The 26,530-nt window shown below is 34.6% G+C and overlaps 1 protein-coding gene across 2 annotated transcripts in view; it reads left to right on the top strand.

Annotated features, from left to right (window-relative positions):
• The window catches only part of NMD3 (NMD3 ribosome export adaptor), a 32,108-nt gene extending 14,517 nt beyond the window's left edge, over window positions 1–17,591 (top strand). For both annotated transcript variants that reach the window (XM_049628602.1, XM_049628601.1), the window contains 9 exons: window positions 5,227–5,305; window positions 6,246–6,342; window positions 8,136–8,253; window positions 9,232–9,377; window positions 12,099–12,211; window positions 13,010–13,082; window positions 14,288–14,394; window positions 15,696–15,766; window positions 16,207–17,591. In XM_049628602.1, the coding sequence (XP_049484559.1) occupies window positions 5,227–5,305; window positions 6,246–6,342; window positions 8,136–8,253; window positions 9,232–9,377; window positions 12,099–12,211; window positions 13,010–13,082; window positions 14,288–14,394; window positions 15,696–15,766; window positions 16,207–16,340 (938 nt within the window). In that variant the 3' untranslated portion in view covers window positions 16,341–17,591. The remainder of the gene's footprint in view (window positions 1–5,226; window positions 5,306–6,245; window positions 6,343–8,135; window positions 8,254–9,231; window positions 9,378–12,098; window positions 12,212–13,009; window positions 13,083–14,287; window positions 14,395–15,695; window positions 15,767–16,206) is intronic.
• Window positions 17,592–26,530: the final 8,939 nt, after the last annotated feature.

Here is a 26,530-nt window from a genome sequence, read left to right as displayed (position 1 = left end):
GCATATATATATTTGTTAATCCTTGTATAATTAGTTATATCTTATTGGTCCACAAGATATTCCATTTTTTGCTGCTACAAATGGCACTGTATTAAATATCCTAATGTTTGTGCATATTTGGTGGGTTTTCTGTGAGATTGAGTTCAAGAATTGAAATGACAGGGGGCACCTGGGTGGCTCAGTCAGTTAAACATCCAACTTCAGCTCAGATCACTATCACATGGGTTTGAGCCCTACTGTTGGGCTTTGTGCTGACAGCTCAGCGTCTGGAGCCTCCTTCAGTTCCTGTGTCTCCCTCTCCCTCTGCCCCTTCCCTGCCTGCACTCTGTCTCTCTCCTCTCTCTCAAAAATAAGTAAAACCTTAAAAAAAATTAAAAAAAAGAAATGACTAGGCAGGAGTATGCAATTACTAAATTTTTACATGTACTGCTAGATTGTCTTCAGAATAGTGCCAATTTACAGTCTCAGCACTTGCCAACACTATCAAATTGGTCTTTGTAATTTTTGCTGTTCTAGTAGGTAAAATAATGGTATCTTGTTTTAATTTGCATTTCCTTGATTACTAATGAGGGTTAATATTTTTATATATGTGTTAGCCATTTATGTTTATCTCTCGCTTCTTATGTGAATTGTCTTTTTTCCTCATTAATTTTGTGTCTTATTCTGGATATTAATCCCATTGTATGTATGTGTATATTATGTATGTATGTTTAGAGAGAGCTAGTGTGCCTTTGAATGTGAGCCTAAGAGAGCAGATACTTTTTTGCATTGTCACATGCCTTTTATCATTTAAATTTTTTATTTTTTAGTTATAGAGCTCTGGCTTATAAATTTTGTGCCTGACATAGGAAAGCTTTGTATACTCCCACAGTTATATTTTTAAAAGTAAATTATTTGGGGGGATTTTTAATGTTAACCAGTTAGAGTTTTTCCTAGGTTAATCTATCCTTTCCCACTGATTTGAAATATCTCCTTTCTTGAATACACTTTTTAAAGTTTTGTTTTAATTACTCATTTCTTCTACTTAAAATTTTTTAAATTGAGATATAATTGACATGTAGCATAGTAGTTTCAGATGTACATCATAATGATTTGATGTTTGTATATATGGCTAAATGATCACCACAGTAAGTCTAGTTAATTTTCATCACCATAAATATTACAAAATTTTTTTCTTTGTACTTTTTAAAATTTTATTTTGCTTGAATTAATTGAAAGTTTGTTTTCTAATATAATATAAATCTATTTATAAATATAAATATATATATTTATGCATATATATAAATATAAAAATCTATAAATATAAAAATAAGTTTTCTTGAATACATATTGATTCTATGTACCTGATGTTTATAGCTGTAGCTACCTTTTTCCACTATATATTGCATATTTCTTTTATTTTCAGCAAGAGTTTCAGCTGTTTTCTTCTCTTTAGTGTATACCTAGGTATAGAATTGCTGAGTCATATGGTAAATTTATAATTTATGTTTATCTTTTTTTTTTTTTATGTTTAGCTTTTAAGAAACTGGAAGAGTTTCCAAAGTGCATGTACCATTTTACGTTGCTATCAGCAATGTTTGACGGTTCTAGTTTCTACATTGCCTCACCAATATTATGGTCTCTTTTTGTTTATGGCCAGTCTAGAGGGTAGTATGAAGTGGTATCTCATTTTGTGGTTATAATTTACATTTTCCTAATGACTAATGATGTTATCTTTTCATAAGGTTATTAACCATTCCTGTGTCTTTTTTTGCTGAAATAACTATCAAAATAAATTTTGATGAAATTTATCTGAAATAACTATTCAGATCTTTGGCCCATGTTTTAATTTTTTTTTTAATGTTTATTTCTGAGAGAGAGAGAGAGAGAGACCACAGCGGAGGATGGGCAGAGAGAGAGAGGGAGACACAGAATCCAAAGCAGGTTCCAGGCTCTGAGCTGTCAGCATAGAGCCTGACGCAGGGCTCGAACTCACAAGCTGTGAGATCATGACCTGAGCTGAAGTCAGACCCTTAACTGACTGAGCCACCCAGGTGCCCCTGGCCCATTTTTTTAATTGGATTGTTTGTCTTGCTAAGTTTTAGGAGTTGTTTTTTTTTTTAATTTTTTTTTTTTAATGTTTATTTTTGAGAGAGCGAGTGAGCAAGTGTGCAAGCAGGGGAGAGGCAGAGAGAGAGGGAGACCCAGAATCTGAAGCAGGCTCTAGGCTCTGAGCTGTCAGCACAGAGTCTGATGTGGGGCTCGAACTCAGGAACTGTGAGATCATGACTTGAGCTGAAGTCAGACGCTTAACCGACTGAGCCACCCAGGTGCTCCTCATCATACATATGATTTGCAAATATTTTCTGCTAACCCGTAGGCTGTCTTTTCATTTTCTTAATGTTATCTTTTTTTTTTAATGTGATATATAAATACTTAACATGAGATGTTCCTCTTAACAAATTTTAAGTGTATAATATAGTATTGTTGACTGTAAGTACAGTGTTATATAGCAGATCTCTAGAGCCTATTCATCTTGCTTCACTGAAACTTTATGCCCATTAATTGGTAAGTAACTCCCTATTTCCCTTTCCTCTCAGTCCCTGGCAGTCATCATTCTACTCTTTGATTCCATGAATTTGAGTATTGTAGGTACTTCATATTGGTGGAATCATGCAGTATTTGTCTTTCTGTGACTGACTTATTTGATTTAGTATAATGTTCTCAGGGTTCACTCATCTTGTTGCATATTGCAGAACTTCCTGCCTTTTTAAGGCTGAATAGTATTCCATTGTATGTACATATACATTATGTTTTCCTCTGTTGTGGAAACAACCCAAATGTCTATCATCTTGTCTACTGTGAATAATGCTGCAATAAACATGAGAGTGCTGATACCTCTTTGAGATTCTGATTTCAATTCTTTTAGATAAATACTTAGAGATTATTGGAACATATGGTAGTTCTATTTTTAATTTTTTGAAGAACCTCCATGCTATTTTTCATAGTGACTGTACTGTTTTGCATTTCCATTGGAGTATACAAAAGTTCCTTTTCTCCATATTCTCATCAATGCTTGTTTTCTGTTGTTGTTTTTTAATTTTTGTTTTTTAACGTTTATTTATTTTTGAGAGACAGAACGAGCAGGGGAGGAACAGAGAGAGAGGGAGACACAGAATCTGAAGCAGGCGCCAGGCTCTGAGCTGCCAGCACAGAGCCTGACATGGGGCTTGAACCCACAAACTGTGAGATCATGACCTGAGCCAAAGTTAGTTGCTTAACCGACTGAGCCACCCGTGCGCCCCTGTTGTTTTGATAATAGCCATCCTAAAGAGTACGAAGTGATAGCTCATTGTAGTTTTGATTTACATTTGCTTGACGATTTGTGACCTTGAGCATTTTTCATATACTTGTTTGCCATTTTTGTATGTCTGACTTGGAGAAATGTCTATACAGTTTCTCTGCCCATTTAAAAAATTCAAACTTTTCAACCAGGTTATTAGTTTTTTTGCTCTTGAGTTATAGGAGTTCCTAATATATCTGGGAGATTAACTCCTTATCTGATATATATGATTTGCAGGTATTTTCTCCCATTTTGTAGGTTGTGTTTTCACTGTGTTGATGTTTCTTTTTTCTGTGCAGAAGCTTTTTACTTTGATGTAGTGCCAGTTGTTTGTTTTTGTTACCTGTGCCTTTGATGTCATATCCATGATATCATTGCCCAGACTGGTGTCATGAAGCTTTTCCCTCTCTCTTTTCTTCTGGAAATTTTGTATTCAAGGTCTTACATTTGATTCCTTAGTCCATTTTGAGTCAATTTCTGTGTATGGTGTAAAACAAAGGTCCAGTTTCATTCTTTGCCATGTGGATATCCTGTTTTCCCAGTGAAAAGGCCATCCTTTCCTCAGCGAATTGCTTGGATCCTCTGTCAAAGATCTATTGATTATAAATGTCACAGTTTATTTTTGGATTGTCAGTTTTGTTCCATAGATCTGTATATGTATTCTATGCTAGTACCATGCTGTCTCGACTACTTAAAGTTACCATGTTTTCAAATTGGGAAGTATATGTTCCCAACAACTTAGTTCATCTTCAAAATTGTTTTTGTTGGGGCGCCTGGGTGGCTCAGTCGGTTAAGCGTCCGACTTCAGCTCAGGTCACGATCTCACGTTCCGTGAGTTCAAGCCCCGCGTCGGGCTCTGGGCTGATGGCTCAGAGCCTGGAGCCTGCTTCCGGTTCTGTGTCTCCCTCTCTCTCTGCCCCTCCCCTGTTCATGCTCTGACTCTCTCTGTCTCAAAATAAATAAACGTTAAAAAAAATTTTTTTTAAATTGTTTTTGTCTACTCTGAGTTATTTCAGTTTCCTATTAGCTGAGTTGTTTGGAAGAATATCTCTATAAACATTTCATAGCAGGTAGGTCTACTTTTAATTATCCCTTTGTTGCTGATTTTTAATGCTACTTCATTGTGATCAGATAATATTGTCTAATTAATAATGTTTGGAATTTATTGAAGTCTTAAAAATATTTGTATATGATTGTTTTATGAATGTTCTGTGAATTTAAAAAATAATGTATATTCTTGGGACTGTGTTCTATAATCTCAGTTAAATCAACTTTGATAGTTAATTATTCAAGTTCTATGTATCCTTCTTATTTTTAGTCTGGTCATTTTGGTTTTGATAGTCTTATACTAGTCCCCCACAATGTTGCACATGTGTTAACATTTATTAATTTCTTTTTTTCTTTTTAATAGTTTTTTTTCTGCATCTTACTTCTATGTTATTAGGTGCATTCCTATTATCTTCTTAGTAGATTGTTTATTATATAAAATATTCTTCTGTTTAGTGTTTTTCTCTCCCCTTTTGACCTTGAATTTTACTTTGTCTGAAATTAAAATTGTGAATCTTTTTGTTGTTGTTGGTTTGTTGTTTTAAAGTTTATTTATTTATTTTGACAGAGATGGGGGGAGGGGCAGGGAGAGAGCATCCCAAGCAGTCCCCACTCTGTTAGCTTAGAGCCAGATGTGGGGCTTGAACTTGGGAACCATGAGATCATGACCTGAGCTGAAATCAGCAGTTGGACGCTTAACTGACTGAGCCACCCGGGCACCCCTAAAATTGTGAATCTTTATGTTTTCTGATAATTTAGTTTTTTACTACACATTTAATTTGTGATATAGTCATGTTAGTAGAGGAAAATTTTATTTGAAGAATGATTTTCATGTGACTTTTCTTTTCTTTTTAAAGATGGGCTGGATTTCTATTATTCCTCAAAACAGCATGCTCAGAAGATGGTAGAATTTCTTCAGTGTACAGTTCCCTGTAGGTATGTTCTGAACCTAAATGTGAGTAAGTCTAAGGAGCTGGTAATGGACATAGGTCACATCCATTCTTCAGGCTTAGACTGCTTCTCTTACATTAAAATATTTAAAACTGTAGTCGAAGGGGCTTCTGAGTGGCTCAGTCGGTTAAGTGTCTGACTCTTGATTTTGGCTCAGGTCATGATCTCATGGTTCTTGAGATTGAACCCCAAGTTGGGCTTCACTCTGACAAGGCAGAGCCTGCTTGGGATTCTCTCTCCCTCCCTCTCTGTCTGTCTCTCCTCAGCTTGTTCTCCCTCTCTCTCTCTCAAATAAATAAATAAACTTAGAAAATTGTAAAAAAAAAAGCTGTAGTAAGAATACTTACATACTTACATAATTAGTAAGCATCTGTTTGGGTTAGCCACTTTAAGGGGATTATGAGTCAAAGAGTACATAAGAATCTCTTTGGGGAGCTAGACCTCACCCTGTGATAAGTAGTATAGTGCTAAACCTTTGATTGAATGTATTTAAATAAGACCAAAGAAAGATCGGGGTAGAGAGCTTTGGGGAGAAGCTTCATGGAAGAGGAAGGCCTGAAGCTCCTAAAATGGGAAATTTTGAAAGGTAGAGTATAGTGAAAGATGAGATTAGTGTGAACAAAGGCTTGTGGTGGACATTAGTGTGGCCTTAAATGGATACTATATATAGACTACATTGGTCTGAGCCAAGGGCATGTTTTAGAGGTTTTGAGTAGGTAAAGTTGAAAAGAGGTAGAGTGCAGTTTGATTGGTGAAGGTTTTGAAGTATAAGTGGTTGAAATTAGGCTTTGCCATAATACAGGCATCAGGGAGCTATTTCAGACCTTGGACAGTGATGGTTTGATTTGATAAAAATTGATATTCTCTAGACTATCTAAGTAGGGACCTTTGTCTTTTTATTATTATAAACTTTTTTTCTTAACAGACACAAAGCCTCACAGAGATTGATCTCTCAGGATATCCATAGTAACACATACAATTACAAAAGCACTTTTTCTGTGGAAATTGTTCCAATTTGCAAGGTACTTTTTCTCATTTAATTTATGTCGATAACAGAGTACAAGTAATTAATTGGCTTATATGTAATTATTATTAACTCCTGATTTTCTTCTGGGATTGGTTAAAAATTTAGAGTAACTCTTAAAGGATTCCTTTCTGACATATGCAGTCATGTTAAAAAGATATTAAAATAATCACGCTTAAATTATAAATTGGCATACCTATCATTTTGGTGTACTAACTAAAAGGCCTGTTTGCAGTTTTTTAATGTTCATATTCCTTAAAATTTTTGATCCTATTGGACACATGAAAAGTTTTATGAAAGTTTGAATACAGGAAATGACATTAAAATAATTATCAGTGAACCACTTTGTAAAATGTGTGTAAAATGGATTTTGGCATGATGAAATTAAACAGTATTGTGAAAATGAGATCATAGAATCATTTTTGTGATTTAAAAACATCTGAATAAATGTAGATCATCATTTCATTTAATTGCATTAAAGTAGAACCCTGCTTCAAAAATATAAATGAATTAAAATTCAACAAATAATTACTGAGGATCTACTAAATAGAAGGCAGTGTATTAAAGATTATATGTTTAAAGGTCTATACCATATAGGAACTTTTATATCAATATCTACTAATAATGATAAATGCCATAATTTATTGTGACCATCCCATATAAAGTTAATATATTTGAGTATATTTCACTTCTTCACATCTCATTATAATTGGGTTAAATCATATCGTTTTGAACGTGAGAAAATTGAAGCCTCGGGAGATTAGATGACTTGCCCAAAGTTACATGACTACAAAATGAAGAAGCCAGGATTTATGCCTAAGTCAGTGATTCTAAAGCTTTTATAAAGATACTTTTTCACTAATTTATGGTGTAGTGTGTAGTAACGGGAATGAAATGATAGCCTAGAACAGGGTCAGCAGGGGTGCCTGGCTGACTCAGTTGGTACAGCATGTGACTCTTGATCTCAGGGTTGTGATTTTAACCCCCCGCTGTTGGGAATGGAGCCTACTTAAAAAAAACCAAAAAACAAAAAAACCCGCAAAACAGGGTTAACAAACTTCTCTAAAGGGCCAGATAATGAATATTTTTATACAACATAAAAGAGTATTTTCATTAATATTTGGAGGCTTACTAAGTTAAAAACAAAGTACTGGACTAGGTTCTATTAGGGATGCACAGAATGCTCCTTCAGTGGAGGAGCCTATGATTAAGAATAGATACAGCTTAAAACATAACTCTTTTGTATTTTAATGTAGCTTAAAAACAGGTAACTACATTGCTGATAATATTTTCTAGTGTACACATGGACATATGTGCTTTTCATGCATTAAGTCTTTGATTACATACTGGTGCATATAGCCATGATAGACATGTAGCTCCTCTGAAATTTGTTCTTTATGGAAATTGAAAGAAATCACAAGTAGATTTAGAAAATCACTCTCCTTCTGATGTTTATAATACTTTAGAATTCACACTGTACTACCATAGAGCAGTAAGCATTCACACTTCAGTAAAATTGAAATAAACCTTATAGCTTGGTGAATAAGATCTGGAAAAAATACTTTTAAAGCATGTTTATTACAATTGATGTTCCCATCTTAAGAAGGAAGAGCTTATTTTTTGTTTCTCTAAGATTTGATTCTTTTCTTTAGGCCCGTTGTTGATAAATAGAATTAAAAATCACATTTTGGTTTGGGCATATACACCTGGGTCAGGCTTATATTGATGAGTGTTTACTGAAGACAGTTATTTAGAATTTGCTTCACTCTAAATATTAGTTCTTATGCCTAGGATAATGTTGTTTGTCTGTCTCCAAGACTGGCACAAAGCCTGGGAAATATGAACCAGATTTGTGTGTGCATTCGAGTAACCAGCGCCATCCATCTCATAGATCCAAATACCCTTCAAGGTGAGTTTTAGGAAATATTTGCCTTGACAGTTTTGTCCAGCAAGCAGTAATAACTTAGGTTATTAATTTTATCAAACATTCTCATTAATATTTGTTACGAAAAACTAGATAAGAGTTTTACTGCTATTTAGTTCTTACAAAACACTGCTTTTGATTAGTAACCCTTATGTTTTTTATTTGAAGAAATAAATCTGTGAAGTTTAAAAAAATTTACTAGTTCTAGTTCATATATTTTTACTGAAATTGACTTATGTCATTTAGTTTTTGTGAATATTTGGGTTCATTGCCAAGTTTCATGTTTAGCAAATATTTCAAAGTTTGGAATATTTGACTTCTTGCAGTGCAGTAAAACATTTAGTTTAAATATGGATTTTAACTAATTCTTATTATCACACATAATTTTTAACATTCCTTTTATAAAAACTAATTTTTAAGGATCTCACATTGATAGGCGTCTCAGTACTTGCTTGCATCTTCTACTTCTTGATCTTTTTCATGTATTTCCTGTAATGTAGTTTTCTGTTATAAAAATAGAGTTTATAGTTTTTAGAGTCCTTTATTATCCTTGTCAATTAGATTCATAAGTCAAAGGTATGTTTGCAGTATTGGGATGAACATCTGTCAAGTAGGACTTTACTTACCATAAATTAAGCAGCTAAGATGATTGATAACATTTCTAACGTGCCAGCACATGGAACAACTATACAACTGAATGGATCTGATCTTATTTTAAAGATACTTACCTCTGTGGGATTGTGATGATAGTAACTACTTAAGATATAACTGACACCTGAAATTTCTCTTGTGTTGTGAAAAGTTTGGGGCTGATTTATAGGAGTAAATGATGACTCTAGAAAGTTGCCACTGTGGTTCTGTTGACCTCATGCCACTCAGTTCATATATATCAACTTCTTCCTAATTAACACATTTGAAATACTTCATTTCTGTTGTTCTTTGATGTTCTGTGTTTATACTTAGTTGCAGATATTGATGGAAGCACTTTCTGGAGTAACCCTTTCAATAGTTTATGCCATCCCAAACAGCTAGAGGAATTTATTGTGATGGAATGCAGCATAGTCCGGGATTTAAAACGCAGTGCCGGGGCTGGAATGATATCAAAAAAGGTAAGTTCCGTCCTGCCCATCTTTCCCCCCCGCCCCGAGTTCATTATTTTGGTCCCTCTCTTGTATTTTTTTTAGTTAGTATAATTCCAAAATGTGGTTCCAGATAAAGCTAACACCTCATTAGATTACAAATGCATTCCATATTTGTTTTTAGTGTGTGGTCATTGTGGTGAAATTTATTAGACTTAATTTTTCTGGTAAATTCATGTTTCTCTTTAATGTTGGGAACATTTTAAAAAATGTTTACTGTGAAAAAGCACTTCTTTGCTTTACTGTTATATAGGAGGACCAAATGACAAGCAAACTTTTTCTGACTAAAAAGTTTTAAACATTTTTCGGGGCGCCTGGGTGGCTCAGTCGGTTGAACGTCCGACTTTGGCTGAGGTCATGATCTCGCGGTCCGTGAGTTCGAGCCCCGCGTTGGGCTCTGTGCTGACAGCTCAGAGCCTGGATCCTGCTTCGGATTCTGTCTCCCTCTCTTTCTGCCCTCCCCCACTCATGCTCTGTCTCTCTCTCTCTGTCAAAAATAAATAAACATTAAAAAAAAAAAATTAAAAAAAAAAGTTTCAAACATTTTAAATTTGAGTATATGTTACCACTACTGAATACTTCAGAATGCATCTCTAAAACAGAACATTTTTCTACATAATCAAAGTATTATCATTCATATATAGTTTATATTCAAATTTCCTTGTTTGTCCCAAAATGTCTCTTGTGTTTTATTCAAAGTAGTACCTAGTTGGGGACCATATATTGAATGTGAATATTAGACCTCTTAAATCTTTTACTTAATAATAGTCCCCTTCCATTCTTTCTTTTTCTTTTTTTTTATAACTTCCTAAGGCAACTGGGGCATTTATCTTATGGATCTCTTATTGTTTCCTCATGATGTCATTTAGCTTTCTTTTTAATTTCTTTTAATGAAAAGTGGATCTAAGAGGCTTTCTTAAACTTAGGTTATTTTTGGCCGGAACATTTCAGAAGTGTTGCTGTGCATCTTTTATGATGTATCAAGTCATAGTAGCGTTTGGCGGTTTCACTAATAGCCAGATCTCTTCATAATAATGTTACGACTTTTTTCCCATTGTTTTTAGCCTGCCTGTCTTGCTTCTTTCCTCCCATTCAGACTGCCCCATATTTAGCCAGTGGGAGCTCCTGAGTTCTTAAAAAAATGTTTTTGAAAGTCTTGTACTTTTTTAGAGCAGTTTTAGGTTCACCACAAAATTATGAGGAGTAAGAGATGTCCCATATACTCCCTGTATATACATGCAGGGCATATACATGCTGTTGCCTCCTCCATTATCAGTATCCACCCATGAGAGTGGTACATTTGTTACAATTGATGAATCTACATTGATACATGATAACCAAAGTTGGTAGTTTACATTATGTTTCTCTCTTAATATTGTACATTTTATGGGTTTAGACAAATGTTTGCTGATGACATGTGTCCCTCACTGTAGTGTCATAAAGGGATTTTCACTGCTCTAAAAATCCTCTGTGCTCTCTGCCTGTTCGTCCTTTCCCTCTCTCCTAATCTCAATCACCGATCTTTTTACTGTCTCTGTAGTTTTGCTTTTTCCATAATTGTATATAGTTAGAATCGTATAATCTTTAAGTACCAAATAATATTTCATTGCGTGGATTTACCACGCCTATTTGCCTATTCACCTAGTGAAGGACATCTTGGCTGCTTCCAAGTTTTGACCATTATGAATAAAGTTGTATTAACATCCTTGTGTTTTCAGTTTTGTGTAGACAAGTTTTCAACTCCTTTGGGTAAGTAAATACCAAGGAGCATGTTTTGTCATATCATTTGGTAATGAATGTTTAGTTTTGAAGAAACTAGGGATTCACTTTTTTTTTTTTTCAGTTCTTTCCTAAATCTGGGACCTGTCATTTTTCATTTCTCCCTCTGTCTCTTTTTGCCTCTCTGAGATTCCTTAATTCCTCTGTTTATTACTCCTAGTTTTTTCCCTCTTGATCCCATTTTACTTAGGTCTCTTTTTGTTAGTAAAAAGTATTGGCAAATGCTATACTTAATTCAGCCTAGAAATTTGAAATGTCAATTATAATTGCTTGTAAAATCCTATCTTGGAAAGGGACTTTAATTGTTTCTAGTTTAAAATTTCAAACTTGGAATGTTGTTTCTGCAATAGGTATTAAGGAAAAAAAGGGTTATAGCTCAAATAGTAGACGTCTAAAAAATTAATTTCATAAAGATTTGGGTTCTGTAGTAGCAGCAGCAGCAGCTACTGGGATTGTGCCGCCACTGGGATTGCTAGAATGTTTTGTCTGAACCTTGGTTTTTTGAACCTTATGTATAAAATAAGGGGTTGCTTAGGATATTTTCTAGAGTTAAGATTCTTGTACTTTTTCAGTTATTCTTTTTGCTCTTTGTATTGCCTATCTCCCTGTGAAAACATTTGCTTTGAAAATTCTATATATGATATCTGTATTTAGGTGACATTCTTAATGTTTTATAAAGCCTTGAATAAAATCTTAATAAACATACTTATTTTATGTATTCCTTGAGTTTTTCTGTATTCAATACAGTAATTTGTTAATTTTGACAATGTTTCAGAGATCTGAAAAATAAAACAGTTGCTGTCTTTAAAATGAAAATTTAGAAAACCAAAATCAACATTGTATATAGTTTTTGTGAGATGCATTTTGAGTTATGCCTGGATTATTGAAGAGTGCATTTTCTTTCCTGTCAAGCACACACTTGGGGAAGTCTGGGTACAGAAAACATCCGAAATGAATACAGATAAACAGTACTTCTGTCGCACTCATTTGGGACATCTTCTAAATCCTGGAGACCTGGTATTGGGGTTTGTATTATTTTATAGTATTTTCTTTTCCCTCCCCTCCCCTCCCCTCTCCTCCCCCCCGCCCCTCTCCCGTCCCCTTCTCTCTTTTATGAGTGTGAGCATGCGCACGTGAGTGGGGAAGGGGCAGATGGAGAGGGAGAGAGAATCTTAAGCAGGTTCCATGCCCAGTGCAGCACAGAGCCCAATATGGGGCTCGAACTCAAGACCCTGAGATCATGACCTAAGCTGAAGTCCAGAGTTGGATACTTAACTAGCTGAGCCACCCTGGGGCTCCTATAAGTACTATAGTATTTTAAACTGGCGATTGACATTGCAAATTTTCTTTGGGATCCAGCAAAGCCATCTAAAATACTAAAGCTGTTTATTCCAAAAAGAATTTAAGAGTTTAGGAGCGTTACAGTTTGCTTATTGGTAGCTAAATTAAACTGGATTGGACAAAAGCTCATAGTTACTCCATTTAGGCCATCTTTTTAAAGAATCATTTTTTTAGTAAACTAAATGGAACCATCTAACTGAATTCTTAATGTTGTACTGATCTATGTCTGTTTTGATTCTTTTGCAATATGATAAGGTGGACAGTGATGGGTAATACGTGAAACTCACAGATAGCAGTGCATTTTGTCTTTACCAGTATCTATAAAGGCATGTTCACTGTATAGTAAACTGCAAAACTTTTAATGTGGAAAAGCATATTAAATGTTAATCTTAGGAACTCTAAATTCCATAAAATTAAAATAAAAAGTAATGTGGAAAGCATAAATGTTTCTGTCCTTAAGTGTTTAATTGTTTTTATTTCAGATTTGATTTGGCCAACTGTAACTTAAATGATGAGCATGTCAACAAAATGAACTCAGATAGAGTCCCAGATGTGGTAAGGCTTTAGATTTTTTCCTGTGTTAAAGAGAATTGATAACTCTTATGGGTAAGATGCACGAGTTCACATTTATGAAAATAAAATCTATTTAGAGGTTTCTTTTGAAATTGGAGTTAAGGTGTAATGGCAAAAGCCTTCATGTTTAATCATGTGTCTTTGAGGAGAAAATCCAAGATTTATTGAGGTTTTTTTGTTGCTCTTATAATCTTATAATCGAATTTTCACTCTCTGTCAGAATGGCTTGGTACCATCCGTAGAGCAAAAATAAATTTGCAGCTAAAAATGATGACCTTTAGAACTTAATTAGGTTCATTCTTTTAGGCTTAGCTTATTTCATATATTGTTCAGTTAAGGCGTTTAGAATTTAAACCATTATTCAGGTTATTCAGGCTTAACTATAATTGCAGTTGAAAATAATCTTTACAGTGTTCAGTCTTAGAGAAAGAATGTTACTTCTGAAAAAAAAAATACTAACATGAGTTTATTAGAATCATGAACAAGAGTGAATATGAAATGGGAAAGACTTTATCTCCTGCTTGACTTATCTTTTAAAATAAACACTAATCTCTTTAGCTGTGGGTAAAAATAAAGTCAGGATATAAGAAGGACTCCCCTTCTCACCACCCAGTTGTGCTTTTATTGATTAGTAAATTAGGAAATAGAAGCATAGTTTAGATAAAAGTCTAACAAGGTTGTAAGAGGAGATGAAGACAGTCATACAAGATTTTGCATTGTGTAAAATTATTTTCACTTATTCCACAATTTTTTAAACTTCCCTAGGACATACGTTTGTGAAAGATCTATGTACTTCTATAAGTGCTTATTAGTAGTAATAAAAGGAAAAATGCCTGCCTGTGATAATATTTCAGGATGATTAAGACATCAGAAATTTGAAGTTTTGGGTATAAAAAAGCAGTTTAATTTTTAGTCACTGGAAAATTTCATTAGTAAATTATAACACATGCAAATGATGGCTGACTGCATTTTCATAAAATACTGACTACATGAAGAAAAATGTTAAAAGTTCTCTTGACCCTGCCTCTTGATCCCTATTTTTTTTCCCCTAAGATGTAACCACTCATCAGTTTGGTGACTTTTCGGCATTCTCAGAATCTTTCTCTTTTTAACTTTATTGGACTTGGAGGCCCCGTTATTTAGTTCCCATTTTTTTGTAACTTTGCAAATATTTCTTTTACTTTTAGGTATTAATCAAGAAGAACTATGACCGTACCAAACGTCAGCGTCGCAGAAACTGGAAACTGAAAGAGCTTGCAAGAGATAGAGAAAACATGGATACAGATGATGAAAGGTCCTACTTTTCTTTAAACCTTATATGTTGTCTCAAAGGAAATCCTTATAATAAATCTTTATAGTTTTTATATTTTATATAGTCATCACATGATTATTCCATTCAGTATTAATTTTTTATTCTTATTGTGTTAATTGAATCAGTGTAAGAGGATATCAAATCAATGTAGGGAGGATATAATGATATTTAACAGATTTGATTATTATTTCCTGGGTTTTGACCTGAGAATTGCAACATTGTTGTAAACAACACATTTGAAAAGTTAACATTAGTAATTACATTGTGGATATCGCAAATAGCAAATGAGTACTTACGACTCCAGATGAAAAGAAAATAGCCCTTTAATATCAAATATGCTGTCTTTCTTTCTTTCTTTCTTTCTTTCTTTCTTTCTTTCTTTCTTTCCTTCCTTCCTTCCTTCCTTCCTTCCTTCCTTCCTTCCTTCTTTCTTTTTAATATGAAATTTATTGTCAAATTGGTTTTCATACAACACCCGGTGCTCCCAACGGGTGCCCTCCTCAGTACCCATCTCCCACCCTCCCCACCCTCCCACCCCCCATCAACCCTCAGATTTTTCTAAATATGCTGTTTTTCAAACAACTTAAGGAGAAATGAAGATGTTGGGTTCTAGAAAATTATATTGGATGATTGAAAAATGGTTTTAATAATGGTTAAGACACTGTCTAAAAAAATGAGTTTAAATAAAATTGTGTCATGAAATGTGAGTGGTAGATAGCAAAATATAGTCTCATAATGTAATTTAAAGTAAGTATTTATAAATATATAATGTTAAATTAGATATTATAAGTACATATTTGGTTATTTCATCTATAGACTTAAAAGTGCATGTATTTTAACTTAGCCATATGACTTGAGGGGAGGGACATTAAAGTTTATTTATTTTTAGAAAGAGAGTGCAAACAGGGGAGGGGGAGAGAGAGAATGAGATACAGAATCATGATCAGGCTCCGTGCTGTCAGTGCAAGCCTAATGCAGGGTTCAAACTCACAAACTGTGAGATTATGACCTGAGCTGAAATCAGGAGTTGCATGCTAAGTCCAAGAGGTGGACTGAGCCACCCAGTCACCCCAATTGTGTATATATCATGTAATTTTGAAAGAAAATATTTTTTTAAATTTGTCAGACTATTTAATTAACATCCATATTTGACCTTCAGTTATTATTTTTAAAGATTTTCATACATGGAACACATTTATCTTACAGTGCTGAAAATGAGGAAAACAACTCCATACTGTCTTGGTAAAGATGAAATATTTAAATGTTTCTTTATTCTTCTGTAGGCAATACCAAGATTTCCTTGAAGATCTTGAAGAAGATGAGGCAATTAGAAAAAATGTAAACATTTATAGAGGTTAGTGTTTTACGAGTGTTTGATTTAAGTTGCATCTTTTGCTTTTGTATAGATATGTTAACCCCGTGTAAGTATTTTGGTATCTTAAACTTTCATTCCATAAATGACTTTTACTGTGTGGTTTTAAAAGTCCTCTAATTAAACATTTGCAAAAAATAAAAACACTTGGCAGAACAGTAGGACTTATTAAAATGTTGTTTGCCCTATCACATTTGATATCATTGTATCCGAGCATGACCCTTCAAGTTTCTGATCTCTATACTAGTGGATATTTATTTATATATTTATGCAGTTCAGTCACTCAGTGAATATAAATGCCTGCTCTAGATGTGGTACAAGAACTGCTAATATAATATGTTTAAATGATAGGAAAGATGGTTGAGGCAGGCATTTTGTATATTTTCATATTTGTATTTGAACTCCTCCTTGTATTTTTTTAGATTCAACCATTCCTGTGGAAAGTGACACGGATGATGAAGGAGCACCTCGAATTAGTCTGGCTGAGATGCTTGAAGACCTTCATATTTCCCAAGATGCTACTGGTGAAGAAGGTGAATCGATGATGACACAATGAGATTGGGTTGTAGATGATTTCCATATCTGTAGGCTCAGGATGTTGGACAAAATAACTTTTATTGTCTATTCCATTTGTGCTTCCATATTGAGAGAGGAGAAATTTAGTTTTAAACTTGAATAAATGGGACTATTTTGATTGCTCATTCAGAGCACTGAAAGAGATTGATGGCTTTGAAGTTTTAGATAAAAGATTATGGAGAATGTAATTATTACAGATATTGAGGCCATTTTGCGTGTGGAATTTTATGTTTGCCTTTTTAGGAGACCCTACTCTTTTCCATACTGTAGCACTGGATTTCAAATCTTAAAAGTTGTGATTATTTGGAGGTTACCTAAATCTTGAATCATAAAACAAGCTTTACATTCATTTTGCATTGATTGCTTTAGTAAAAGTGCATATGAAGAATCATTTTTAATAGGAACTTTTTATGCACTTTGATCATTTTTATGTCATTGGGGTAGGTAAGTTGTGGTTCAGTTTATTCCTGGACATTCGGGAGAAGTTATTTTATTCAAAATGTTAACATCTTCAAAAGCTGTTAAATTGGGATTATCTTGATTTTTATTGCAGAAGAAAATATGTTTAAAATATGTATGGATTTATAGCAAACATAGACTACTTAAAAGTTAACAATGTGTACTTTCGTTGTTTTTGCTCAGGCCCGCAGCTTAGAGCAGTAGCTTATGTCATAAAAATGTCTTCCTATCACTTCAGACATTTTTGCTTTTAAAATTTTGGTTTACAAATTGAGAAGGAAGGAATTTTCTTCAAATTAAGTTTCTGTCATTGAGTAGATCACCATCAAAAAGAATATTTGAATCCAGCATATACATGATGAAATAATGAAAATGATCTTTATGCTTTATAAAACCATGAATCAGACTTGAATGAGAAATACCTTCCACTCTTTGAAAGAAAAACATTGGCTTGAATTTTAAAGTGTTCTGAGAATGAAGTATTAAGATCCTATTTCTATAAGCAATATCAGACTTACTAAGTATGCCAGAACCAAGAGCTAATTCATAAACTCTAGGTATACCACTAAATAAGGCAATTAAGTGAGTGCTGAATGGAGCATTTTCCTTTTTTTAAGATTAGACTCCCCAGTTCTGAAGTTATGGATAAAGGCCTGAAGTTTTTATAGTGGCTCCTGTTCTGTCTGCATATTTAAAGTTTTCACTTGTGGTTTGGTTTACCTCTTGTATGTCAAGACTTTAAAAAGCATGAAATAAAAACATTTTCCCCTTTTTTGTGTGTCCTTAAAGTGATTGTATTAGTGTCATATTTAAATGATAGTATCTTATGCAGTTTTCCCAGGTGAAATTATTTGAGTACTTTTCATGATTTTCCCACTAAAAATACAGTTTCCTGCTGAACTTATTTAGTCTTATTCTCTTTGATGTTGTCTTTATGAGTAATGAAACTTGTTGGTTGAAAGAAGGCTATGACGAGGTGAAGGAATGTAGCTAATAGAAAAGGTGATAGCCAGGAGCCCTCACAGTTACACAGCCTTGATAAACTTACCATTTTAAGAGTATGGTTCCCAGGCTATGGGTCCCCAAATACTCTTGTTCATGTCCCAGAGTTGATACAATTTGGGGAGGCTGGTATTAATCAAATTTTCAAGAAGCTGATTTATAACCCAGTTTATAAATATGAGTAATTTCTAAGTCAGTATGATGAATTATCTTCTTTTGTAGCCAGATCTTCACTTGAAAGTGTTGTTTTTTATAGGTGGAAGTCTTTTTATGAGCATGCAAAGAGTTAAGGGAGAATTGCTTGTATAATTTAACAGCATCAAGCTAATCCTTGCCAGAGTAGAATCTAGAACTCCAGGCTTGAGTGTCAGGACTAGACACTCCTCTGTAGTCAATACTGAGTAAGTGCCAGTGTTTTCTCTAGACTATTTTAGTAAATTTGTTCATATTGATTCCATCCTTTAGATTACTTGATCTGTTATTTTTAGTCCAAGGGATGTTACTTTTTTTAATAATTTACTTTCAGTTTTGATATAATTTCAGACCATTACAAGAATAGTACAAAGAATTCCTGGATACCCTTTCCTCAGATTTGCCAAATGCCAACGCTTACCTCATTTGCTTTCTTTCTAATTAAATTTTCTTACATAACCATAGGGCAATGATCAAAATCATAAAATTAACATTGACACAATAGTGATATCTAATCAGTGGGCCATATCGAAATTTTGTCAGTTGTCCCACCTATGAAGTCTTTTATAGAAAAAATAAATCTAGGATTGTGCATTGCACTGGGTTCTCATATCTCTTTTTAGACTTCTTTCATCTGGACCAGTTCTTGAGTTTTTATGTTTTATGTAATTGGCATTTTTGAAGAGTCCAAGCCAGTTATTTTGTAAAATGACCCCAATTTGGGCTTGTTTGATGGTTTCTCATGATTAGATTTAGGGTAAACCCTTTTAGCAGGATTAGAGGTAATACCAAGTTCCCAGAAGTAATACCAAATTCTCAATGCATTTGTATCTGGAGACTTGTGCTGTTGATTAGTCCAGATGTCCCTAAGCATTCTTAGGTGGTTAGTTGGTTTTCTGTTTTAAGGAGTTAGAGGATTTATTCCTTTTTAATCATGATTTTTCTTGATTTTTTTTCCTTTTAAATTTATTTTCAACTTAAAGACAATGAAATTCAGTCTTGTCATTTATAGTTCCATAAATTTTAATACATGTAGATTCACACAGTTACCACCACAAATTCCAGAACAATTTTATCATTCCTCCAACCTCTCCCCACCACCCCCCGCAAATTCCCTTTGCTACTCCTTTGTTTTCAAGCCCTTCCCTCATCCTTAACCATCCCCCCCAACCCCTGCAATTTCTGTTCTGTTCGCTGACTTTATGGTTTGTTTTTTCCAAAATACGTAAATGAAATCATACAGTATGTAGTCTCTGAGTCTGTTTTCACAGCATGGTGCACTTGAGATTCACCCAAGGTTTGTTTGTTTTCATTTTGAGTAATACGGTGTTCCAGTTATCCATTCCCCTGTTGAGGCACATTTGAATTTCTAGCTTTTGATGATTAGGAGTAAAGCTGCTGTGAACATTTCTGTATAGGTTTTCCTTTTACGTAGGTAAATAAGTATGGATGGGATTGTTGGATCCTATTATAAGTGTATACATGTATTTAACTTTATAAAAAATTGCCAAACTTTTTCTGAAGTGGTTTGTGCCATTTTGCTTTCTCGCTTGCAGTGTATGAACATTTCAGTTATTCTGCATCCTCACCACCGCTTGGTGGTGTCAGGTTTTAAAGCCAGACTGATAGGTGGATGGTGGTGTTTTTCTGTGGTTTTAATTTTCGTCTCCCTGATGGCTAATTATGTTAAGCGTCTTCTCATGTACTTGTTACCCATATATCTTTATTGGTAGAATGGCCATTCAGATCCTTTGTCTGTTTTTGGAAGTTGGGTTGTTTGGTTTTTTATTGGTTGAATTTTTTACTTTGATGCTCGCGTTGTCCCAGATTTGGCCAGTGGGTACCCCATCAATCTGGCTTTTGTGTCCTTTTGACAGGCTATTGTCCATATATATTTGATCTTGTTCATGCATATTGATGTTATAACGTAACTCTTTGGGCAGGTTTTGGGTTTCCCTTGTTCAGACCCCACATGCAGTCTGCTCTTGGGTTATTTTCATGATACAGACCAGTTTACCTAAAAATAAACCAATTTACTTAAAATTCTTCAGCTTCAGTTGAATCACCCTGTGAATTAAGGAATCATGAAATGGCATCATAAAAAGCACAGATGTAGGCTATTCATTCTGCTTATCAATTCTGTCACATGTTGAAATAATTTGAGCAGTGGGGTGGTAAGCCTTGATGAAAGCAAGAAGTCAGCCTCAGTATCTCTTTGAATTTCAAAGTAGTGTGAGGAAAATATTCAATTTTAGTTCTTTGACTCGACACATTTTGAAAGAACTGCTTTATTACCTAGGAAAAAGGTATGATTCATGATAATTTCTGGTAAAACAAGAACTCTGTAGTACTCAAAAGTTATTTGGTGTAGGTTTGGTAGCCACTGTGTTTTTTACATAGTAATGCAGCTTGTTGTGTTATCTGATGGAGATTTTGTTTTCTGGTTTTGGTGGAGTTAGTACTGCAGTGGTGCCTGTCACACATTTTTCTTATGACACAGTTTCACATAAATATGGCTTTTTATAATTCGCTTCATAGCATTGTTGTGAAGTGCTTTCAGGTAGTATATATACTAGCATTAGTTGATGAAGTACTGCACAGGTAATTCTGGGGAAAATATATTATATAGAAATAAAAGGATGTTTTGGAGTCTGTTTACCTGCCACCTATTAACTATATGAGTTAAACTTTCTGATGTTCTGTGTCTTCACATTTTATTTTATTTTTTAAGTTTGTTTTGAGAGAGTGTGAGTGAGCAGGGAAGGGGAAGAGAGAGAGGGAGTGAGAGAGTCCAAGCACTGTGCAGTACAGATCACTCTGAGCTGAAATCAGGAGTCAGACACTTACCCAACTGAGCCACTCTGGCACCCCATATTTCTTCACATTTTAAAAAGGAGTAATACTGCTCATTACACAGATAATTGTTAAAATTCTTCCTATACAATTCGTAGCAAATTGTAACTATTTAATAAATAGTGTCTGCTTTTAAAATTTATAATCACAGTTCTAGTGTTTTGTACTTAAACAAGTTGGAAAAAACACAAATCTTGTATGTATACACTTTTTAGAGCAGCATAGAGCTTATCTTAGAAAATGTGTGTGGTACAGAGAATTAGAAAAACAAAAGCATAAATTTCCAACATTTCCCTTATAGGGAGATCATCACTGTTAACATTTTTTTTTTTAAAATAGATTTTATGTTTTGTAGTTGTAGATCTTTAGAAAAATTGAAAAGATAGTGCAGAGTTCCCGTGCCACACCCAGCTTCTTTTATTATTTAATGAGCTGGTACTATTACATTATTATTAACTAAAGGCTGTAGTTTAGGTATCTTTAGTTCTTATTCAGTGTACATTTTCTTTTCCAAGATCCCATCCAGGATACCATGTTAATGTTTATTTCTTCTTTCTTTCTTTCTTTCTTTCTTTCTTTCTTTCTTTCTCTTTCTTTTCTTTCTTTCTCTTTCTTTCTTTCTTTCTTTCTTTCTTTCTTTCTTTCTTTCTTTCTGAGAAAGGGAGAGAGAAATGGGTGGATACAGATACACACACACACACACACACACACACACACTCACACACATGCATGTGCATATGTGCACGAGTCAGAAAGGGGCAGAAAGGGAGAGAGAATCCCCAAGTAGGCCACACGCTCAGCGTGGAGCCCAATATGGGACTCACAAAAGTGTGAGATCGTGACCTGAGCCTAAATCAAGAGTTGGACACTTAACTGACTCAACCACCCAGACACTTCCTCCTCATGTTACATTTAGCTGTCATGTTTTCCTTAGTCTCCTCTTGGCAGTGTCTCTTTCTTTGATTTCCCTTGTTTTTGAGGACCTTAACAGTTTTGAGGAGTATTCATCAAATATTTTGTAGGATACCATACCATTGGAATTTAATGTTTTCCCCCTAAGACTGGGATTATGGATTAATGGGAGGAAGACCACAGGCAAAACGCTATTTTCATAACATTTTATCAAGGGCATATACTGGCAACATGATTTATCACTGTTGATGTTGGCCTTCATCACCTGACTGAGGTAGTGCTTGTCATTTCTCCGCTATACTCTTTTTCCCCCCTTTCCATAATGTGCACTTCAGAAGGAAGTCACTCTGCACGGCCTATACCTAAGAAGTAGTGAGTCATACTGCCCCTCCTTGAAGGTGGGATATCTGTATAAATTATTTGGAACTCTTCTGTATGGAAGATTTGTCTCTTTTCTCCCATGTACTAATTTGTTCAGTCATTTATTTATAGCAATATGGATTCATGAATACCTTTATTATATTTTGGGTTATTATCTAATGCTACTTTATTTTGTTTGAATTGTTATAACTTTGGCCATTGTTCCCATCATCTGCCATCCATTTACTTACTCAATTCTACTACACACCTGTGTCCCGTAAAAAACCTTGTGTTTTATATATGGTTCCCTTGCCTTAGTCTTACAGACTGTACTCATTTTTAGCATTACTTATTAGATCAGCACCTTCTCCCCATCCCCTTCAGTGAGCTTGTTGCATATATTTGTAATACAGTTATTTGTCATAGTCTTTCCATCCCCTGACTTAAATGCTTTTTCAAAATTTGCATATAGATTCATTATTTGCTATGAAGTCCTGTGGGCTTTCACAAGTTCATGTCTTGAATCAACCATTATAGTATCATACCAAATAATTTTACAGCCTAAAAATCCCCTGTACTTTACCAATTCATCCTGAACCCCAAGTCCTTGGCAACCATTGATCATTTTATTGTCTCTGTAGTTTTCGCCTTTTCCAGAGTGTCATATAATTGGAATCACATAACATGTAGCCTATCATACTGGCTTCTTTCACTTAGCAGTATGTCTTTAATGTTCTTTCTTTTTGTGGCTTGCCAGTTTATTTTTTTATTGTTGAGTATATCCCATAGTATAGATGTACCATACTTTGTTTATTCACCTATCCATTCATCTTGGTTACTTCCAGCTTTTGGTGCTTATGAATAAAGCTGCAATAAACTTCCCTATGCAGGTTTTGTATAAACATAAGTTTTCAAATCAGTTGGATAATACCTAGGAGCCTGATTGCTGGATCTTGTGGTAACACTATCTTGAGTTTTGGAAGAGGCTGCCAAACTGTCCTCCAAAGTGGCTGTACCATTCTGCATTCCCACCAGCAATGTAAAAAAGTTCTTGTTGCTCTGCATTCTTATCAGCATTTGGTATTGTCAGTTTTTTTGATTTCAGCCATTATAATAGGTAGTGGTGTCTCATTGTTACTTTAATTTACAGTCCCCTGATGACACGTGATGAACATCTTTTTATATGCTTATTTGCCATCTGTGTATCTTTGATGAGTTGTCTATTCAGATCTTTGGCCCATTTTTAAACCTGGTTGTTTGATTTCTTATTGTGGAGTTTTAAGATTTCTTGTGTATTTTGGATACAAGTCCTTTTTATCAGATATGTGTCTTGCAAGTATTTTCCCAATCTGTGCCTTGTCTTTAAAAAATATATGAAAATAATATATGTATATGAATTATTTATATGTAATACATGTACTTATACATGATTATGTAGAGGTGAGATCATACTGTCTATATACTTTTTTAAACCTTCTTTTACTTCTTAACTATTTTATGTCTTTTCTAAGCCATTAAAAATTCTTTTTTTTTAAAAGAATGTTTCCAATGTTTATTTCAATTGCATATTTCACTGCCTTTTTTTTTTAAGTTTATTTATTTATTTTGAGAGAGAAGAAAGAGAGAACCAGTGGGGGAGGGACAGAGAGAGAGGGAGACAGAGTGTCCCAAAGTGGGCTCTGTGCTGACACCAGAAAGCTCGATGCAGCTCAAAGTCATGAACTGTGAATGTGACCTGAGCAGAAGTCTGATGCTTAACTGACTGAGCCGCCCAGGCATCCTCACCATTAAAAATTCTTAAATATATATAATAATAAACCAATACTCCACTGCCAGATTGCAGAAATAGTCCTAATTCTTCACTCACAACTTTTATCCTGTAGCGTAGGACCAAATAATAAACATTTAAGACTTTGCAGTCTAATGGTCTCTGTCACAATCACTTTGCTATAGTAGCATGAATGAGCCATAGCCAATATGTAAATAAAAGGGAGTGACTATATTCTAATAAAACTTAAAAAAAAAAGGCTGTGGGCCACGTTTTGCCTATGGCCTGTAGTTTGCTGACCCCTGATGTAACTTTGTAGGTAGTGCCCTTTTGCTCTGGGCTTTGGTGATTAGAAGGAGGTGGAAGTTCTGAGTTTAGGCTTCAAGAGGGCTTGGGCCTCTATCATAGCTGTGAGAACAGGCGCCCCAGGATTTGTGGTCATTGTACAGCATTGCTGTGGCATTAGCCAGTTGATAGACTGATAATACCACCACCATTTGATTAGTTAGTCTTTGAAGTTGGGCATTTCCAGGTTGGTTTTCTCCGCCTACCCCCCATAAACATCTGTCCATTTTGCTCATTATTTTCTTAGGAAATGACTGTGTCAAAGAGTATATAAGAATCTTAGGACATATTACAAAATTCTTTCCAGAAATATACCTTCCATGGGGTGCAGTTTATGAGAGTATCTCTTTTATATTCTATTATTGATGTTTTACATGTTCTTTCTTTTCACTTAATGATTTCTAGGTTAACTTAGATGAGGCCCAGTTCATACTGATCTGTTGAACTTTTGTAGCAGTTACTATCTGTCCTACTTGGTTAGTTTTTATTTGTTTCCTAAGTTTTTATTACTATTTATGTATGTATTTTGTCTTTCTAACTAGACTACATTTCTTTAGTGCAGTGCAGATATAGCACAATGCATAGGTCCTCAAATACGTAGTTAATACTATCTGATTTTTGAATACTTCGAAAAATGGGTAGAAATTTTTGTTGGGTATAGTTTGGCTTTAATTCCTTACAAGTCTGTCCATAAGATAGGAAGCCAGATCTTAATGGCATTGGAGAGATGGTAAATGGGATTTGTAGGGAGAGTTGTTTATGTTGTTCAAGACTTCATTTTATTGGGGCGCTTGGGTGGCTCATTCGGTTAAGCGTCCGACTTCAGCTCAGGTCATGATCTCGCAGTTTGTGAGTTCAAGCCCCACACCGGGCTTTGTGCTGTCAGCTCAGAACCTGGAACCTGCTTTGGATTCTGTGTCTCCCTCTCTCTCTGCCCCTCCCCTGCTCATGCTCTGTCTCTGTCTGCCTCAAAAATAAATAAAAACATTAAAAAAACTTAAAAAAAAAGGACTTCATTTTATTTATGCAAGTAGGACCTGCATCTAATTTTAAACTTTGGTAAATTTTTATCTGTATAGTGCTAATTAGCCACAGAATTCTGATTTTTTAGTGCTAACATAGACTGTTCAGTTTAACACAGTAAATTTTCTTCCTCCAGGGTATTTCATTGTATATAATAGCACAAATGGTATCTGTAAATAATCATGTGGACACAGGACCTATACAGAGAAGGTATACTGTAATCAGAAGGAAATTTATTGGGCGGTAATCAAGAAGTACCAAATATGTGTGGTAGTTTTCCTGTGTTTGTATATTTGGATCAGAATAATGTTGAAGGGCTGACTACTTAATAGAGGCTAAGATAAATCAATGTTCATCTGGCTTTAAGGGTGTCAGTGTAAACAAGTACTGTACAAGTCTCCCTGGAATGTTACCAGACAGATTTCTGGGGTGGTAATACTCCGAATGGTCTGGAATGTGGAGTTGTGACTTCAAAGAGGATCTTTAAAAAAAGTTTGTATTTTGATTGTAGAGTTTCACTGTGGCATTTTGTCTTTGTACTTTGTGAGAATAGATAGACAAACTCTGATCCTAGGTAAATATGTAGAATAGCAAGAAGTTTGGGGTTGTTCCCCCAATCTCTTACTCTTTGCCTTCCGTGGTCATGTTTGCCATTTCTCTTTTCATAGGAAATAAAGTGTTACCCCTGACAGTGTTTTCATTTTTTGGGGGGATCAGAGTCTTAATCAAAGGCATATTCTGATGGAGGAAATATTTTGGGAGATAGCAAGTCTTTGTATGTGTGTCACATTGAATTCTTGGTCACAATTCTTAATTTCTCTGTAGTAATATATAGCTTTATACTTGCCCTTTATTCATGGTGGTGGAATGTATTTCTTCGCCCCTTAACTTTAGATTTGACTTTGTGACTTGGGATGTTAGCAAACATGGTAAGAAGGTAAGATTAAAATGCTTTAGCTTATTTGCATTTGTGCTCTTGTCCTTCTGTCATCACCATGAGAAGAATATGCCCTGGGTAGTAGTCCCTGCCTTCCCCAACTTGGCTCAGAATCGAACATTTAAAGGCAGTGTCATCCTAAATGGCTGATAAACCCATGAGTGGAGATTAAGTGATTATTATTAAGCTTTTGAGTTTTGGAGTTGTTTCTTATGCAGCATTATTGGCAGTAACTAACTGATAATCTTTGCGTCTTTAAAATTTATTTCACTAAGCAGTTGTTGATGGATAATACTTTTTCTTTTTAAAAAACTTTTTT

This window comes from Panthera uncia, chromosome C2 (genome assembly GCF_023721935.1).
Source record: "Panthera uncia isolate 11264 chromosome C2, Puncia_PCG_1.0, whole genome shotgun sequence".
NCBI classification, from domain to species: domain Eukaryota; kingdom Metazoa; phylum Chordata; class Mammalia; order Carnivora; family Felidae; genus Panthera; species Panthera uncia.
Note: the sequence above shows the minus strand (reverse complement) of the source record. Positions and strands in the feature narration are given on the sequence as shown.